The sequence below is a fragment of the Panulirus ornatus genome, chromosome 25 (assembly GCF_036320965.1).
Source record: "Panulirus ornatus isolate Po-2019 chromosome 25, ASM3632096v1, whole genome shotgun sequence".
Taxonomy (NCBI): Eukaryota; Metazoa; Arthropoda; class Malacostraca; order Decapoda; family Palinuridae; genus Panulirus; species Panulirus ornatus.
This window is the reverse complement of record NC_092248.1, coordinates 7,944,136-7,963,686: the sequence shown is the minus strand read 5'-3', so window position 1 is coordinate 7,963,686 and position 19,551 is coordinate 7,944,136. Positions and strand designations below refer to the sequence as shown.

At 36.5% G+C, this 19,551-nt stretch overlaps 1 protein-coding gene across 25 annotated transcripts in view; it reads left to right on the top strand.

Annotated features, from left to right (window-relative positions):
- p120ctn (adherens junction protein p120) overlaps window positions 1-19,551 on the top strand; it is a 203,644-nt gene that overhangs the window by 57,943 nt on the left and 126,150 nt on the right. For 7 of the 25 annotated variants that reach the window (XM_071677436.1, XM_071677439.1, XM_071677438.1 and 4 more), the window contains 4 exons: window positions 2,290-2,339; window positions 9,911-10,085; window positions 12,024-12,189; window positions 12,346-12,609. In XM_071677436.1, coding sequence (XP_071533537.1) covers window positions 12,150-12,189; window positions 12,346-12,609 — 304 coding nt within the window. In that variant the 5' untranslated portion in view covers window positions 2,290-2,339; window positions 9,911-10,085; window positions 12,024-12,149. Of the gene's footprint in view, window positions 1-2,289; window positions 2,340-8,554; window positions 8,597-9,910; window positions 10,086-12,023; window positions 12,190-12,345; window positions 12,610-19,551 lie in introns of all 25 variants that reach the window. The other 18 variants (XM_071677422.1, XM_071677427.1, XM_071677416.1 and 15 more) reach the window with 4 other exon arrangements.

Genomic DNA, 19,551 nt, shown 5'->3' with positions numbered 1-19,551 from the left:
TTATAGCATAAGGTATGTTTAATGGTATTCTTTCATTTAAAAAGTAAGAAATAGTACTTTCTCTGGAACATTTATGTTCATAAAGCAGTGATTTACGTATAATTTTGGACATAGTAATTGTGTCATTTGCTTAAGAATTTCTAGACCATATGGCATGCCCAATGATAGTAATATTTTGCATAATGCACCAACTTGGAATGTGTGTATCAAGAAGCTTGCCATGCTCAGTGAAATGTGTAATCAGTGCTTATGGTGTTACTGGATGAATGACGTGCCATAGCATTCGCAGTATTTTTCATATTTTGGAATGTTTTGGTATAAACCAGAAGATTCATGAAGATAAGAAAGTAACAGTGATTAATAAGAGCCTTGAACACATAATTGTTCACAATCATAAAAATGCTTGAGAAGCTAGAGTAGATATGTGTAGGAAGAAATAAAGGAAAATATGCATTCATCTGAAGCATGAAAATATGAGAAAGAAAAACGAGTTTTGACATTTTAGTAGAGGACTGGTCTTTATGATATGATTAAAAAGATATTGAGATATTTATGTTGGTGCAGTAGTTTGAGAGTTCAGAAAGCAGCAAGAGATTGAATTAATTATTTAGATGTGAAATTGAGACTCTAATACGGGTTGATCGAGTGGAAAATAGAAAGCAGGTTATTGCAGTGACTTTTGTGAGGAAGGTGCAGTATTTGGAGTTAGAACTGAATGTGGTAGCCCTTTTAAATGCTGCAGCTGTATTTGTGAGTTCTGCTAGGAAAGTATGGAAGGCATTTATTTACATTGAAATTTCCTGTCCATGTTTGAATAGGTTGGTGCATTCTATAAGCATATACAGATGCCATAATCCACCTGCAACTCTAATTAACCCACAAAAATACCCTGAAGCCTCTCAAATACCCTGGGTAGAAAAGGTTGTACATGTGCTTCAGGAAAGTGCAGAGCACATGCATTGTATACTGTACATTTTCAAATTTTCCTCTCATTTCAATAGGTCCATACTTTCTCGAGGTATATTTAGATGTCTTATGTCACTTGCAACCCTAATTGGCCCTTCAAAAACTCCTGAATCCTCTCGTTTACCCATAGACAGTCATGGCATGAAGATTATGCACACTGCCAAGCACACCCACCCGTACTAGTTAGGTTGCTGGATATGTACTGGATTTGAAAGTGGCATTAGCACGCTAATATTTAGATACCTGGTGTTATGCAATGGCTTAACTGTTATGATGTGTTGGATTTAAATGGCTGTGGGTGTATAAATGGTCCATGAAACTTTGAAATTTCATGAATTACTAATTGCTTGTCCTAATGAGACACCAGGCCCTCGTTTGAAGGGTTAACACATCAGGGTGCAAGCTTTTTTTTTTTTCTTTTTTTTTTTCTTTTTTTTTTTTAATAGAGGTTGCTAAAGAAAAGTGATGATTTTACTTTTTTGTGTATCCAGTAGTTTGTTTGGTAGTTGATGTCGTCTTCCTCAAACACTTTTGACATTGCATATATTTCAGCAAAAAATATTTATTAGTTACTTTTAAAGATTAATTTATATTTATGAATTGCTGAAGCATTTGTCCATTTGTTTCATGAGTAAATTGAAACAAGGGTTAGATCCCATTATAAGATACTTGGCAGTACTGTAGAAGAATTTCTAAGAGGAAGGAAGCTAAAGTATGTACATGTACAGTAAGTGAATAGCATCATTTACAGTATTGCTCTAATTACTTTTGCATTTAGGCAAAGTATGATGTAAAGAAAGTGGAGCAATAGATAGATAGGTGTGAATGGTTAGATGGAATGATGGAAGTGAAGGAACGTTTCAGTTGGTGGTCTGAAATCTCATCCAAGACAACCAATAGTTTAGTTGAAATGTTTGAGGCAAAACAAGGAGGTTTGAATTTGTTCATCTTCATGAGATGCTTAGGTATTTAAGGAAAACTTCACAACACCTTTGTTGCACAGAAAACAAGCATTAATGAATCATTTAATTGTCATTAATTAGATTTTTAATGTAATTTTGTGTAAATGAGAGAAGAATAATAATAGAGGAGAAAGAAATTGATACATTTTTGAATGACTATTATATGCTGGATGCATGGTTTTGAGAACTCATGTTGACATGCTGATGTCATCATTTTCTAACGCAGTATTTTGTCTTCAGAAATCCTATTAGAGTATGTAATATGTATTTCAAAATATCACTTCATCTGTGTAAAGATTTGCCATTTTTGGTGTTTTTCTGTCTTTTCTTTAAGTAATTGTGAATTTCTGTGTTTCAACAGTTGAAAGATTGATGGTCAACGTACGGTGGACATTAAATCGCAGTATTAAGGTAATTTTTTTGAGCACACATGTGTTCATTCCCCCCCTCCCCTCTTGTGGCACTGTTGCACACACTTAAGCTTTACACTGAATCCACTGCACCCTTTCCCAGTTCTCTTCAAACTCACTATTACATAAAAGACTATTGCTCAGAAATCTGCGATGCTTCCCTTACCCCTGAACACTTGTTAGTTTTTCAAGCTCACACTAATGTCACCTCCGACCCCCTGGCTGTCCTCCCCACCCCTGCACAAGTATTGTAATATTATTTTGTGTATCACATGGGTTTTTGGCCTTCCAATAACTAGCCATTTATATTTTTTACTAACCTTAGTTTTGTTTGATAAAGGTATGTTTTAGGTTTTGCACCTGCATACTCATGGCTGTACCTTTAATGCCATTTGCTCCATTGCTTTCCTGTGCTTTTACATAAGCAGTTTATGTTCACCTCATTTGGGAACTGTTATGTATTTAGGGTATTCAAGTCTACCATTTATTTCTGTGCATTTATAGATGTGAAGATGTTGTGTGTTTCAACATTGCATCTGTGGATTAAATTTAGTCAGTCTCTGTTTTCTTTTGTATTGATATGCTTCAGTCATAGGATATCATGAAAAATCACAATGGAATTATATTTAAAATCTTTCATGTATGGAGACCAGATATTTTGTTACTTTTAAGTTTTTAACCTGTAGTGGCAGTGTTGACTTTTACCAAGTGGCCATTCATCTTAGTTTAGGCTTGTGACAGAGATGCATATTTTTTATCAGTGGACATTTATACAGCTCTATATCAATGTTGCTAGTATTCTAGAACCATGATTCTTTGTAAAGGTGGAGGGTAGTATTCTCACTAGTAACTTCATTCTTTCAGCAGTGAAGAACTCTATTGTATTTGGCATCAGCATTCGGAGTCTGTAGATTCACGACTGGTTAGCCTGAAATGATGATTAGGAGTTTAGTACTATGTGAATGTGGCAGACTGTAGATTAGATGACTGCTAAATGAGACAAGGGAAACCATGTGCTGAGATCTGGTTGAATTGGTCCACCTCTTGTCTTTTCAGTTTTGCCACGCATCTAGTGGCATAACTAAAGAAAAGTTTAAATTACAGTATTTTACAGGATATAATTAGTCATGTTGGTTTGCATTTTGTACATATTTGTTCATTTAAATGTCTTGCTTAAAATTTCCATTCCTGTGATTTGCATATGATTGAGGGAGATGTCTTTAAAAACATGTATTTTAGCAGTTTTGATGTTGTAAGGGAACTTGTAAATTCATTGGGAAAATTCATAACGGTGAATCACGTCAGTAGTTTCAAGAGATTGTTGATGCTAGAGTTACATTTATTGATCCGTAATATCTTTTGAAAGAGTTGCAATTCGCTTGATATAGTACTGGTCGTGGTAGACTTACAAAACCCACCTTGACTTCCGAAATGATTTTGCCAGTGTACTCTTGGAAAAGTTTTGATCCCATTCTTAGCTGATGAATAAAAATATTGAATTTGAATTATTTTGAGATTGCTCTTGAGTTAGTGCTTGATGATTAAAGTGATTACTTCAGAAATAAAGGGACGTATTATGCTTATTTTGATTACATATTTTGGAATTACTGTTGGTAAGTGTTGTTCTTGCTGTGGAACTTCGTAGATAAGTTTTAGTTGATTACAGTATTTGGATTTCTACATGATTATAAGATATACTTAGGTTGATATCATCCTGTTCCGTTAAGTCATGTAATGTTTTGCTTAAGTACCAAACTCCATGGCTCTAGTCCACACTTCCCTTACTCTCTTTTTGGTACAAAAATTATGAGGATTTTTTTCAACTTTAGATGCTATGCAGGGAGCCTACCTTTTCTGCAATTCTTTCATTTGTTTGAAGTAAATTTGTTTAAGTGCTAGAATTTTGAAACTTGAATTTGATTTTGGTGAGAGTACCACAAATGTTGTTTCCACTTTTGAGAATGGAAAGGCAAGCAAGTAAGAATATTATAAACCTTGACACAAAGTTCATGGTGAAGAAGCATATTAAGAATGAAAATTTTGTCATTAATATGGTTAATTGTGAAATCATCCCAAGCTCAGTGTCAGGACCTTTAGTTGTTTTGAGGTATTGGAAGATAAGGTTGTTAATGAATTAATGTTCATATTAATAATTCCATGATAAGGCACCAGAACATTATTGTGTGGAAGAGAAAGAAGTAAAATGATAAGAATCTGTTAACTCAGAACTATAGTACAGTCGGAAACAGTTTGGAGAAATATATCATAAAGAACACTGGCAAGGATGTACTATTTATAGGCCACTTAGGCACAAACATTATATTCAAGGGTAGGCTTGAGGAAATGGTGTGTGAGTGTAAAGAATTAAAACAAAAGTTTACTGATAATAACAGAAAACTCATGTTCCCACACTGGATTTGAGAACCAAGATGGATGCTGTTTATGATGAGTTCATAGGCTGACTGTAATGCTTATGTGATGTATCGGGTAGATTTAACAATTTAGTCACCTTAATACTGTTGCAATGTTCTTTATAATGTTGAATAGTTGTAAGGATTATATGTTGTCTTTAGGTCTTTAAGTTTGATATTATGGGTTGAAAAAGTATATTTTAAGAGCAATAAAGATGCAGTGTGTCAGAAAAGGTACAGTTGTGCGAGATTTTTTTTTCACTTATCTACACTTCACAAGACTATAAGGCAGAAATGGATCGGATTAGTTTCAGTTCTGGTTGTGATTATCTTGTAAATTTATGTAGGATGTCAAAGCTTGTGGACGGTGAAGGGTGCTAGTATCATCTTAAGGATTCCTGATATACTGAAAACTTAGACACCTTAAAATTTAATGCTTGCTGAGTTTTAAGCATTACTTCCTTATACACGTTTAACAGTGTTGTCTATGAAATATGTTTTATACTTTATTGATTGGATAGTTGATAAAAGTTTTAGTGTTTTGTAATTTCGTATGTGGTTACTGTATGTACATAGAAATTTCTCTGTACATTTTTAAGAATGTAGCTATGTAGCTCTGAAGTCCTTAACCCATTTGCTGTATGATGAAATTTTTTGAGGGATGGTTTGTTTCCAAAGTTTTAAGTGATTTTGGATAGAACAAAAGATGTTACTTCATTGTTCTTTCCAAAGTTATCTTCAGTTTTACACGTATATGACAAAAGATATGCACTGATGTAGTAAAAAAGCTATACTAGTGACAGTTGCAAGTTACAGTCCAGCTATTTAAAATAAGAAAATTAGAAAGTCAATTTCAATAAAAGAATCTTGGTGTCAGCCAGGACCATTCTAGATGCTCCTGGAGTCCAAAGCTAAGTTGCTTTTAGTTGCAGGGAAATTAAGAATCCTGTGGAGTGAGAAGTGCTTTCATGAGACTGTACTCTTAGTGATACAGCCTTGTCAAGGGTGACTTTTCACTTGTGGTGTAACATCAAGCAAGCGGAGTCTGTTAATGCCAGTAGCTGAATGTTGTAGTATTATATGTATGTGGTCATGTGTTAAATCAGAATATGCATGAACTTAGGTGTACTTTATTAGATTATTTGAAAGTAGTCATGCTTAAGATTGTGACTAGATATAAGAGGACTTATAATGGGCTCTTGAGAGTATTCCTGTGATATTTATTGATAGCATAGTTGGACCAGAGTTGAACTACTCACATGTACATTATGTTAGATTTTTCCTTTTACACAATTGATAGAAATAGGCTAACTACAGTAACTTCTGGAAAAGCATTCATTGTGATTTTCCTGGCTACAATCACCAGGAGGGACAGATTGGATTCCTTTGAAATGCAAAGTTATTTGACAAGACTGCTTGGCAGGGCTGAGACCACCATTTAGACATTTTAGCTTCCTTCTGACATTACGCCACACCAGAAAACTGGTTCTGGTCAACCTAGGAAGACCAATGAGGTGACTGGTAATCTGTTGGGTATGGATTTTTCTAAACCTCACGTTTCAACAGGTTACCATTTGCCTTACTTGTCTTCTTAGGTCAACCAGATCCAGCTTTTCAGGGAGGAATTATGTTGGAAGGGAGAAGAAGAAAAAAAAAAGAGTCCAGATAATGATTTTGGCCTTGCCAGTATGACTTATAATCTCACTTGAAGACGCACTTTCTTGCTTCCAAGGTAGAGTATGGTCTGTTTCTTTCTGGGACAATTTTTTAAATGCATGGTTAGTTACTGGAGAGGGGAGAAAAAATCATTGGAGTAACAAATGCAGCAAATGATATCATCTGCCTTTTATGACTGTACATTGTTGCTGGTTGTATTATGTCCACACCAAAAATGAGTAATAGGATTTTTTTAACAAGTAGAACCTGATGGATGAAACCCTTATCTCAAATGGAAATCATCAGGATTTCTCTCTTAGACTTTACTTACCAAAATTGATAAATGAAGTTCCTCCTTACGTTTTCCAATGTAGATGCAGATAAAGTGAAGTCTTCTCTAAAGTTGTTTTACCTATGTCAGACTATAGATTTACCTTTTAAACAGCTTTTGACAGTGTTAATCTTCACTTTTCCTTTTTTGCACTGCTTCTCAACAAACATGTCAACATGCTTGTTGTGGTTTTGCTGACACTTTTAAGAGAAGGCTTTTCTGATACCTTTGAAAGCAGCCACCAAGAAATGCAGGGAGAGACTTTGATAGTGTAAGCAGAAATGACTATAGGTGCTTGAAGAGCAGTGACTGTAGTGGCCAACTAACAAAAGAGTGTATAACTTGTGTTTATGGTTCCTATAGTTGGATGATTTTTGATTGATGAATGATAGTTAATAACAGATTTGGATGAATTCTGATGAATATTTGAGTAACTAATTGCTTTGGACTTGTGGGTCCTCATCTGCTCACTCCTGCAGAGGCTGGCTAAGAACTACTGACCTGAGTGACCATTGATTCCTACTCTAAGAAAATTCTCAGACAGCAACAAATCCTTGTTGTATTGCATTAGAGAATGGCAGAAAGGCATATCTAAGGAGTATAACCATTCACCCCAACCATTTTCCTCAATATACCTCCTATTTCAGCCATATACAGCCATCCTTTTCAACAATAACATAATTTTGAATAATTTTATCACCCCCAACAGCCTGCAGTTTTTATCCTGCTAAGAAAATGGATGAATTATAGGCAGATGTCTGTGGGGGCGAGTTGTGCATCAGACAATTTTCAGCATGTATACAGACAGAAGACAAGCAGGACTGCCTTTTTACAGTATAGATTGAATGTCTGTAAATTGGATAATCTGGCAATTTCTTTTATAAAACCACTATACATGTTAGGATGCCAACCCAGATGACAGTGTAGAAATCAGTAAGACTTTAAGGAATCTTTGTGAATCAGTGATTTAGGGAACTTGTAGATATGTCATGTTCAAGATTTATGGCTGTTGAATTATATATAAGCATTACCCTCTTTCTATGTCAAAAATTATGGCTTCAGCTGATTTCAAAGGCTGTTGAGGGCATGCTCATGTATTGTTTTAGGAATAGACTCGTTCAGCTACATCCTGACTGAACAGTACAAGAATTCATGAGCAGAGGCAAAATACCCTTGAGATAGAGTTATAATTTCATAGCTATTGCAGAATTTTTAGAAATTGCAGACAAAGTCTTTTTGTTTTACAAAAGGGAGCATATCTTTTCTCATAAATTACAGTGTGAATGAGTGTATTAAAGCAACTTTTACAGTCATTAGAACAGAGTCTTGTTCCTCGCAGCTGCTGGACCACACTAACATTAACATTCACGTGGGTCATCCTTTATTTTGTATTATGTCTTTGATGAATGATTTAGAAAATATGATCAGGTGTCTCCCCTGTACTTTGTAAGAAAGAAGCTGAAGGTACACATTTCATTCTTACCCATACTGAATGATTACTTGCAGAATAAGGCACTTTGGAAATAGTATTGATAATCCATTATTGAGAAACAAGCATGAAGAGGCTGAACTACTGATTTTTCTTTGGCATGTATGCAGGCACTGCTGCTGCAGTTATACAACTAACTTTTCGTGATGCAGTGGATTTTGATTTGTAATACAGGATGTGTAAACAGTTTGAAATGAAGTTTGTTTGAACTAACAAGAAAAGTATAGTAAAGTCAGTCATCACCTTTGTTTTATAAGCATTATGCTGTTAGTGAGTGTGCATTTGGTAACTAATCACTTATTTCTCCTGTTCTTGCTGCTTACCTGAAGGGTCTTAGACAAGGAAAGGACAACAAAAAACAACTCAAATGTGTAAGTGAGGATCAACAACAAACTGATTTATAGGTTTGACTGGTTAATATGGTACATTTTTAATAGTATGCACTGTAATTTCATTTCCAGTAGGGTTGCTCATGTTATCTTACTGCATAAGAATGGGACCTCGTATCAGGTTATGATTTGTAAGATGATTGTAATACTAATGTTTATAATTCCATTTAGAATGTAAGAAATGCATAAGTTTCAACACATGCTCTTAGAAAACATAATATCAACAAGTTTCTAGTAGTTTGCTTTAATGACGAATACTGATTAGATAGGTTTTTCACAGATTAGTGATTTCCATATTAATAAGTACAGTAGTTGATAGAGAACTGAAAATATTATGTAAATAGTGGTGTATTGTATTCCCAAATCTTTGCTCTTTTGTATTCCCTTCTGTCAATCTATCTATCTACATACTTCATACTTAGCTTTTAATCCATTCCTATATATATTAGGTACATCAAGTGCAGACGGCTTCTCTTCGAAACTTACATTCATGATTTTTCAACTTATTATATTCAAGCTAGTATAAATAAGCTTTAAGAATTTTCATCTTACTCTCTTAGGTTGATTTACTGAATGACACTAGAGTTTGATCGGGACTCCATCTGCAGAGATACAAAATACCACCACTAAACTACTACAGTTTGTTTTTGGCATTCTCTCCTAAAATACTTGTACATCTCCTATGCAGTCTGCCATCATACTTCTTGTATCTGTGTTAGTATATGGGACACGTCTTCTCCATTTACTCTTTTACAATGAGATAGCCCATCTTTTACAGAAACAAAGATCTTTGGCAAATTAGCTTTCTGCTTCAGTTTCTTCCTCCCACACAATCATTATCAGTGTTTATTTACCTTTATTGTTTAAATCCTGTTATTCAGCAAACTGTACAGTCATTATCCTATCTTAAAAGTATTTTTCCTAACATGTTTAGTATACCTTTGCTCTCTTTCAGACCTTCCATCAGCACCTAATTTCCTTATTCCAAGATATGTTTAGTATCTTCACACAATTGTATTTACATTGCAGTATATTTTTTTTTTTTTTTCCAAAGGAAGGAACAGAAAAGGGGGCCGGGTGAGGATGTTTCCTCAGAGGCCCAGTCCTCTGTTCTTAACGCTACCTCGCTATCGCGGGAAACGGCGAATAGTATGAAAAAAAAAAAAAAAAATTTATTTGTAGTGTATTCATCTTCAAGAAAGTTAATTAGGCATTTAGCCTTTTATCTTCGTTCTTCTTAGTGATATGTAGTTATTTTGGTGGTTACATTATAGTTACATGATTTGAAATTTTCAGTGGTGAACCGGAGGTGACGACGACCACCACCACCTACAGTGTTGATTACGGCCCTCATACCACAAACGGTCATCACCACGATTCACCTGACACATCAAGACACTCTGTGTCGTCTTCAGGGCAAGACAGCACACAGTTGGTCTCTCGAAAGCAAACACAACATACTACACAACAGGTTAGTCACTAATGGATTACAAGTTATGTGTACTGTATGTGTTTGGTTATCTATTTGTACACTAAGTGTATATAAGGGAAAGAGAGTTCCTATGTCGGGATTTTGCTAAAATGTAGTGTAAGTGTGTAGCACTAACCATACATCATGCTTGATGAATGATGCTTTTTCTCACTGCCACTTTGCTTATTACATTATTGTCAATCTTAGGTTTATTTGGTATTGACATCACCCGTAAATCATGCTTTCTTTTAGATTGTTCTGTGGTTGTTCCATGCATGTTCTTATTTTTCCTGGTAGTACATGGAGTATTCTTTCTATTTTTCTTTTGCAGGGCTTTCATATACTTTCGTCTGATATCTTTTTGGTTATAACCCTTTATAACATAACACTTTTTTGAGAATTTTTTCCAGTTTATTTTCCCTTAAACCATTTTGTTGCCATGCATAGCTTATCATTTATCATTTTGTTTTGCTTTTTAGGCTGTAAAGTTGGAGCTTCTCATGATGGTTCCATGTTCCTTCCCTTGATTTTTCATGTGTATTGCCTATGTAGGTTGATTGTATTTGATTGATTTTTTCAGGGTCTTTCTCATAACTGTCACCTGCTTTAAAAGGATCAGTCTCTGATTTTTGTTCTTAGCTTTGTTCATGGATACTAATAGAACTTATGGATTTGGATCAGAAAAGGTGATGGTAGGTTGGAGTGTAAAATGGTTTGAGTTATCCGGGCCTGAATGCGCTGGAGGATGAAGGGTGTGTATAGGATAGAGAAAATGTAAGCAATGTGGTATATAGGGGGTAACATACTGTCACTGGGCTGAATCAGGGCATAGGATAGGAGACTCTAGTTTGGTGCATTATGAATGAGGCTAGAGGATCAAACTCTGCACAGTGCTCTAAACTTTCCCCTGAGTGCTTCGTATGCCCATTGACAGCATGTGACCCCCTGTATACCACATTGCTCCAGTTTTTTCTATTCTTTGCCTGCCCCTGACCCTCCTTAATGGCCTTGATAACTCGTAGCTTCTTTCACTCCATCCTTCCATCTTTTTCTTGGTCTCTCCCTCTCTCGTGCTCCCTTCAATAATGACATTGATAACCTCTTAGTCTTTCATTGCTCATCTTGAACGTATTGATGCCCAATTTACTCAGCACAACTTGATCAGTTCTCCCAGTTGTTTTTTGATATTGCTACTCCTGTCATGTACACAGTTGTTCCCTGTGAAGTAAACCTACCACAGACCAAATGTTTTCTTCTGTCATATCTTTACCAACATGTCCTCCCTCCTCCATTCTTAACCATTTGGGGCCTAATCCATGCACCACTGTTGGTACTGTTGTACTTTCAGACATACCCATCTTTGCTTCAATAAACAGTGACTTCTCCTTTCATACACTCCTCAGTGCACCTAAAACGTTATCCCCAATTCCTGCCCTACAACTCACTTTAACCTCCACTGCCAAGTCCTTTTCAAGGTAGTTGAACTCCTCATCCTTTTAGTCCTCCCTTTCCAGACTTACTCTCAAACTGTCCTGTCTCATCTCTGCAGGATCTCATCAGCTCACATTTGTTCACATTTACTATCAGTTTCTTTCACAGACTCTCCCAGAATATGTCACTAGCTTCTGGAGTGTCTCTGCTAAGTCTGTCACCAGAGCCATGATTCACCTCCCAAGTCCCTCCTTTCCCCAGTATATCATTGACACACCCACACTCTCAAGACCCTTGCATTCACCCCCCCCCCCTCACTACCTTATGAATGAATGCATTAATTGACCACTGTGATATAACACATCACTGACACAAACCCATTTTCACAGAATCATTTACCTTCTTCTCTGATTATGGATTACATACCTGTAATTTCCAGTTGTGTGTTATGAAAATGTATGTCCCTTTTCATTAATCATTTCCATTCTTTTTATCTTTTACTCTTAGATAACAACAACAACAAAAGTTATCCGTGAACTTCACCACATTGGTCCTGACGGTGAGGTGTTGGATTCCTATCAAGTGGGTGACTACAACCCATACGGTCAAGCTCCCCCACAACCCGGCTATGCCATGGACTCCTATCGCCCTCATTCCCCTGCCAGTGAAGCTGGTAAGTTTAAGCTTCTCTGTTTTGATTAGTTTTTCCTTAACTAGTAGCAAGAACATGAATTATTATTGGCATGAGTTTTCTCTAAAATCTTGTTACAGAGTGTTGGAAACTGTTGTTGGTGACTCCCTTTCCTGTATTAGATTTTTTCCATTGTAGGCTCACGAAGTCGGTATGAGGGTTATCCGCCCACATCGAATGCCGGTTATGAGTATGATCCATATTCCCGTGGCCCTCCAGCCCATCAGGATTATCCTTATGACCAAGTTGGGTATCCACCACAGACTCAACCTGGCTACAGTGGTCACTATCGGGATGCTGCAGGTAACTACGTGGATCCTGGCTACTTACAACGTCCCCCCACCCCACCTTCGCCTAGTGAACGCTCCGAGTCCCCCCCTCCTCACCGCACCATGCAACAAGGTATGAATTGCTTTGTTTCACACTTAATGCTCTTCACTCTTAAACACTTAATCTTCAGATGTGCATTAGTGAGACAGAAAGAAGGCCAAAATATTTCTGATTTATGCACAATATCAAATCAAGAGAGCCAAGTAGTGGTAACCTGAAGAGAATGCAGGTGGGCTTGTATATGGATGATGGCAAGGAGAGTGAGGTATTAAAAAAAGAAGTATGAGTTACCATTCACTGAACCAAGAATCATGTTAAAGAGAAATAATCCAAATGACTTCTTGACAGAAGCAGTCCCCTTATTTAAAAAGGGCTTAAACTCAGATAAAATCCCTGGAAATTTGAAATGGACTTGCATTGTCCCACTCTGTAAAGGAAGAAGCAAAGCAATTCAGATAAACTTAGCCTATGTAACTGACATCACCCTCCATTTAGAATCTTAGAAAGTCTTGGGGTGTAAGTTTACTGACTTCTTGGTATATGTCAATCAGTAGATGATAATCTAGGACAACATGGTTTTAGGATAGCAAGATCATGCTTTTCTTAGCTGCCTGATCAGTACTGTAAAATTATAAAGGTACCAAAGAACAAAATGCTGATGTGACATGCATAGGCTTTGCAAGTGAAAAGTGTGACCATGGTGTCTTAGCACAGACACCCATAGACATGGAATAACTAGAAAAGTGGGAATTTGTAAATGCAGCTTATTAATTAATTGATCACAAACAGTGTCTCCATAGTAAGAAGCTCTCCTCCCCTAGGAATTTTACTTGCACCGCTTTGTTTTCTCATTTTCATATCTGACATGAATACAAACACAAACTATGGTTTCCCATCATCCTTTACAGATGGATACCAGAATTATGGAAATACCATCATCTGAATGAAGCATTGAGAAATTATAGACGTAAGTCATCTGATGGACTGCTGATAATAACGTGCTCTTCATATGAGATAAGTTTCAACTACTCAATTATGGGAAAGTGAAGGAATATAAAACACCATATTTCTCAGAGGTGTAAATGATCTGAGAATGATAATATTTCTTGACTCTGTTTTCAGCGAACATAAGAACAACCTCCTCAGAAAGATGGCAGGCTGAATTTTATGGACCTACAAAACTTGAAAGGTGAAACCAGTAAAGTTGCTTTTCAAGGCACTTATGGTACTCATAACTAGAATACTATTGTGTAATGTTATCACCTTTTTGATGCTGTTGATATTACAGTTAGAAAGTGTGCATAGATTTTTTATATCTCTTGTTGATATTTTGAGATAAGAACAGCTATCGGCAACTGAAAATATTGAGGCTGTACTCCATTAATGCAGATGGGAGATATGTATTCGAATCTGTGTTTGGAAAATCATGGAGGACATCGTCATTAGTCTGCACTCAAAAATTGTTCCCTATTTGCACAGCAGGCATGGAAGACTGTATAGTATTACCACAGAAATTGAAAGTTATGAAAAGCACAGTAAGAGAAAGCAGTTTGACACTGGGGGCTCAGAGTTTTAAAACATTGCCTATGGTCATTAGGAATGCTTATAAACTTTTGTTCAGTTGAGGGGTACCTCCAAAGTATGCCAGATCATCCAGGATATGGTTGAACTGTAGGCCAGCAAACTGTAGGTGCCATACAGCCAGATTGAGCAAAGGATTAACATATCAGCTTGATTGAAGACTTGTGAGGGTAGAAGAACCTTGAAGTCATCATCTGGTAAGGTAAGGTATACACCTATTCTAGATTCAGAATTGCAGATTTTTGGGATGGATGGGAATTGCTCTTGTAAATTTTTTAGTAATATCCAAGATTTTGAATGTCATCATAGCAGATTTTCATATCATCATTGGAATGTCTTTGTATTTGCAGTCGTTGCTTTTGTAGGGTGATCTGTGAACTGGGCAATGAGTACTGATGACCTCTTCATAGTCATGGTGCATATTGAGAGTGTCATTTCATCTGACATCCAGATTAGTTAATCCCCTATTTTTGCAGTTTTTCACCTTGCCTATTGGGAAAGAAGTAAGATTCAAGGTTCTTTGTATTAAGGTGGCTAGTCTTGTGCAAAGGAATTTTGCAGACCCATTAATTTAGTGTGCAAGCATTTTGTTATGTTCTTATATACAGAAGGATCATGTACTTTGATTATATAATAGCATAACTAGCTCTAATGCACACCACAATGAACAGATAACCAACTTTTGCTTGGCATTTGATGTTGAACCCCAGTCCTTCACTAGCAAGTTCATGTACAGTTTGCTACACCTGCACCAAGCTTTCTTAAGATCTTAGTATAAGCACTAGTAACTTTGGCTTCAATTTTATAGTTTTACAAAGTTGGATGTGATTTATTTCTGCCTTTAACAGCCATTATGGTATTATGCAATGTTTTCATCAGACAGACTTTACTTTAGACAGTCATATTATCAGAACTTCTGTCAGATACTTAAGTCATGTCCATAATGGATATACAGTATTATATAGAATAATCAATTTCCATCCAAAGTGTAGTTCTCCTTGTCTTCTTAGCTAACTCGGTCAAGTTAAACAAGACCACAGAGGCTCGTATCTGTTTTTTTTCCCTTTATTTAAGCATTTCAATCAGCAGGAAGAGGTAAGTCTATACCTGATTCAGCTTATTTCTTTCATTATAATAAGTTGGTAGTAATCATGAGATATTCAGTGTTGAGCTCTCTGAATAGATATTGGTGAGTACTTGCCTGTTGAAATAGAAGTGCAACATTTTGTGTAACATAATTGTCAATATTGGTTCACTTAATATTAGCATTAAGAGTCAAGACAAAGCAGATGAGAGATAGGTTAGGAGGACCAAAATATGTACTGTATTAGAAATGGAGAAAATTCTTTGATTAGCTGCTGCCGGGATGACTTTCATACATGGAAAGACAGATTAAGTTCAAAACTGTGAAAAAGAAACATATGTAGTGTGATTCTGGATTGTGAAATATGAAAGCTCTCCAAATTTCCTTTCTGAGAGTTGAAATTTTGAATAAGTTTCAGTAGACCAAGGAAGATGGAGTCTGTGCTGAGATTTATTTAAACAGAGTAATGCTGAATATTGTTTCATTTGTTCTCATTTTTGTTTTTTATTATTTAGTGAAATGATACTTGTTGTAAGCCGTTTCTTGATTTGTACTGTGCTACATTTAAGTACATGTTAAAAGCAATTTAATGGGACAAAAGCAGCAATTTATTGGCTGTATTGTAGCTGTTTCACCCTTTAGAGACCACTAAGATATCAGTACATCTCTCTGGTGGATGTAAACTCGTTTGACTTTTGTGGTCCTTTTTGAGTTAGGTGACAGAGGAATGTCACTAGTCATATGGTTATTCACTACTTATGAACTTTACCTCTGAGGTTCTGAGGTGTGAAATGTAGGTCAGGGTAAGTTTACCTCTGAGGTGTGAAATGTGGGTCACAATGACCTGCTTTTGATGTTACGGTGAACCCTTCATCATTATGCATTTGCATGTGAGGTTATGTGACTGTGCATCACAAAGTGGCTGAAAACTGAAGTCACATGTAACACTTGATCGTCGTGTTGAGACTAAACATTATATGGATGCCAAGGCTTTGCGGAACTTCTTTCTGTACCTAGTAGAGGCAGACTAAAAAGATAATTGATGTAGGTTGGTCAGAATTCACTACACAAACATGAGTATGAAAACACCTTAAGCAAATAGAATCTTTTGAGATGTTTGAAATACTGATATGTATGTGAATTAAATGTTGAAGACTAATATGAAAGGTTTGAAGTTGGTCAGTTACCAAAGACTGGTAAGGATTCAGCATCTCCCATCCAGCTTTTAATGTGATTACAGCTCTCTGTTAATTGTACACATATACACAATGCTGGAAAGATATTTTATTTTGTTTCTGGAGAAAAGCCATGGAAAGTAAAGAGCAGGAAAAACAGTATTCATGAAGGTGGTAATGCTGAAAAATAGATATCATGAAAGTGATTAAATGGCAGGCTGAACTGATAGGTCATCTGAAAGGGCAGATAGAGTAATTTAGGAACAAAATGGAGGAGTAAAGAGAGAGAATATGAAAAAAGATGGTTAGAGAAGTCCCATCAAAAATCAGGAATACCATAATTGAGGTAGAGAATGAATGAGAAAGGTTTGTGTGTTGGGGAAGTCATGTAGATGATGTAGCTATGGATGGATGAGCAAGATAGATGAGTCATTTGGATGGGTGAGCAAGAGAGATGAGATGTGTGGATGGTAGAGTGAGAGGCTGAGGGTGTATGGGTGAGGAGATGAGGATGTTCGTTTGTGAGAAATGAGGGAGGTGAGAGCATATGTGATGGAGTGAAAGGGTGTATAGTTAAGGGAGGAAGGGTACTATTTCTTAGAAAGATATCATAAAATGCTTCCACTGCAATCAGACTCCAGTCATTCCTCCAACACTTTATCTGAAATATTCCTAGCCTTAATCAGTTTACTTATTATATCCATCCTTTGCTTCCTTAGTCTGCCTTTTCTTCTTGTACCCTCTGCCATACTGCTGTACATCTTGACCTATGTCTCCTTCCTCACTTTCTACACAACCATACCATCCTAGAAGAGTCATCCCTGTGCCTTTCTAATGATTCATTCACATTATATAACCTCATGTCTTTATTCTGTGTGACCTTTTGATTCCATTGATATTGTGCAAATTATTTATAATCCATGATCTTATTTGTGACCTCCCTTCCTCAGTCTGTCCTTGTGTGGAATATTGTTCTCACATCTTGGGTAGTTCTAACTCTGTACCCTTGCCTGGTAGGGTTAAGTCAAAAGCAGTTTAACTTATCAACTCTCCCAAGCAAACTGTAGAACTTAGCCCACTTGCCCTACACCACAATGTTGGTTCATTTTCCCTCTTCCATAGGTATTACTGTGTTTTTTGCTTGTGAGAGCTGGCTGCTGATGTGTTCCCATCACTAGCTAGACCACACAGTACTCAGCAAGCTGCTTCGTCACATGATTAGTGTGTGTCCATTGGCAACTTAAGGGTGGGCTATTATGCTAACTGTTTCTTACCCAGCACTTTGAATCCTTAGAACTCTATACCTTCTATGTCTTTCCTTATTACTATGACCTTGCACATTTTAAGAGGTAGGTTCTTCACTTCCTTCAAAATTCATGAATATGGTGTCCCAAAAAAAATGTACTCACTTTTTGACTCCCTATAACTCACCGATTTTTTTTCTTTTTTCAGGGTCAATTGGATCTGAGAAAAGAAAAAATTCAGTGGTTATAGGGTGTCAAAAAGTGGGTCCATTTTTTGGGACACCCTGTTGTTTACTTTCCCTTGTCTCTTCTTTTTCCCTGTCATTAACCTTTCTGCATTTCAGAAAAGGCCTGGCCTTGATGTGGACTTTTATCTGTGACTGGGAAAAAATTTGCAATGCACCTAGATTTCACAGCCATACATCAGAGAAGGAATGTTTGCTCCTTTTTGCAAGCTTACATAGTTGGTGCTCTTTTTTTTCCCTTTTACCAGAGCTTTCCGTGCAATCCCAAATTTTCTCCCTTACATGATTATACTTTCAACTTCATCTTTCCCAGCTGGATCCCTTTCCTAAGTATTTAAACTCATTCACAACTTCCAGGCCTTCACAGTGCAAACTGATCTTATAATCTGACCTCCCTTTCTTTTCTAAGATTAGTGCCTTTCATCTGTATGTACTTTCAGTATCCTCCTTCTGTATACCTTTTCAAATCAGTATTTATTCTTGATTTATTTAGATTACTTTCCAGAAAGTATGGGCTCCCTTTTGAATGTTTGCTGATGATTCAGCTTTCAGGAAAAGCTTAATGGATTGTATCAAGCTACAAGGGATTCTTGACATACTCGAAAGTTAGTTGATGAAATTCAACCCAAGCAAATGTAAAGTAATGGGTGGACATTGTCCCTAACATGTTGCCTTAGTCCCACTTTAGCAGAATAGAAATGGTGAGCAACAGTCTGCCAACAAATATTAGAAATGCAATTAAGTTTGTGGATGAGGATATGATCAGCCAGCTGTTCATATGATTCATGAAGCCAGAACCAGAATATTCTAATCAAGTTTGGTCACCTCACCTTGAAAAACACTGAGCTAATGGTGAAGGTCTGGAGGAGAGCAACAAAGATTGTATAAAGGTTATGAGGGCTGAGTTACAGGGAAAGGTTAATGGCCTTATATTTGCCCGCCATGGAAGAGAAAAGTCAGGGGTGACTGGATCACAAGAGTAGAGTTTTTAAAACTGATGATATAGACAGTGAACAGATCTTTGAATATGTAGGGATATAGCAACCATAAGGATCTCATGAAATGAAGCAAGAACTTTTAAGAACACATGAGAAACTACTTTTTTAGATTAATTTGGGGTGGAGGGGGAGGGTGGTTATTAAAGAAAATGAATAAATGGTGGAGATATGGAATAAAATGACCAAAAATGGGTAATGCAGACTGCATATAGAAATGTAAAAAATGGTATGATAGTAGATAATGATGAAAAGATGGGGCTCCACAAATGTATATTTTCCTCCCCGAGCAGTAAAACTAGATAATTACAAGTTGGTAATTAAATACCCTAGAGTAGCAACTTCCATTTTGTTTCTCCATAGCTAGGTATCACGCCACAGTCACTGCACCTTATTCATATTTTATGCTCTGCCCCATTATTATTATTATAATTATTATTATCATCATTATTATTGTTATTAATATTTTTATTATTATTAGAGACCATAAGTGTGCTAGTTACAGGTGTGTTGTGCTACACTTCTCATTTGTTTGATTCGTCCCTTGTTTTCCTGCCATAACATGAGGCTTTGAGAGCCTCTTGCTCCTCGTTGCACGCGAGGAAAATAAATTTGATTAACGAGCACAGAAGAAAAGTTTGTGTGACGTCTGTACCTGACAGTAGTGACGACAGATGTGCTCGGGGAGAC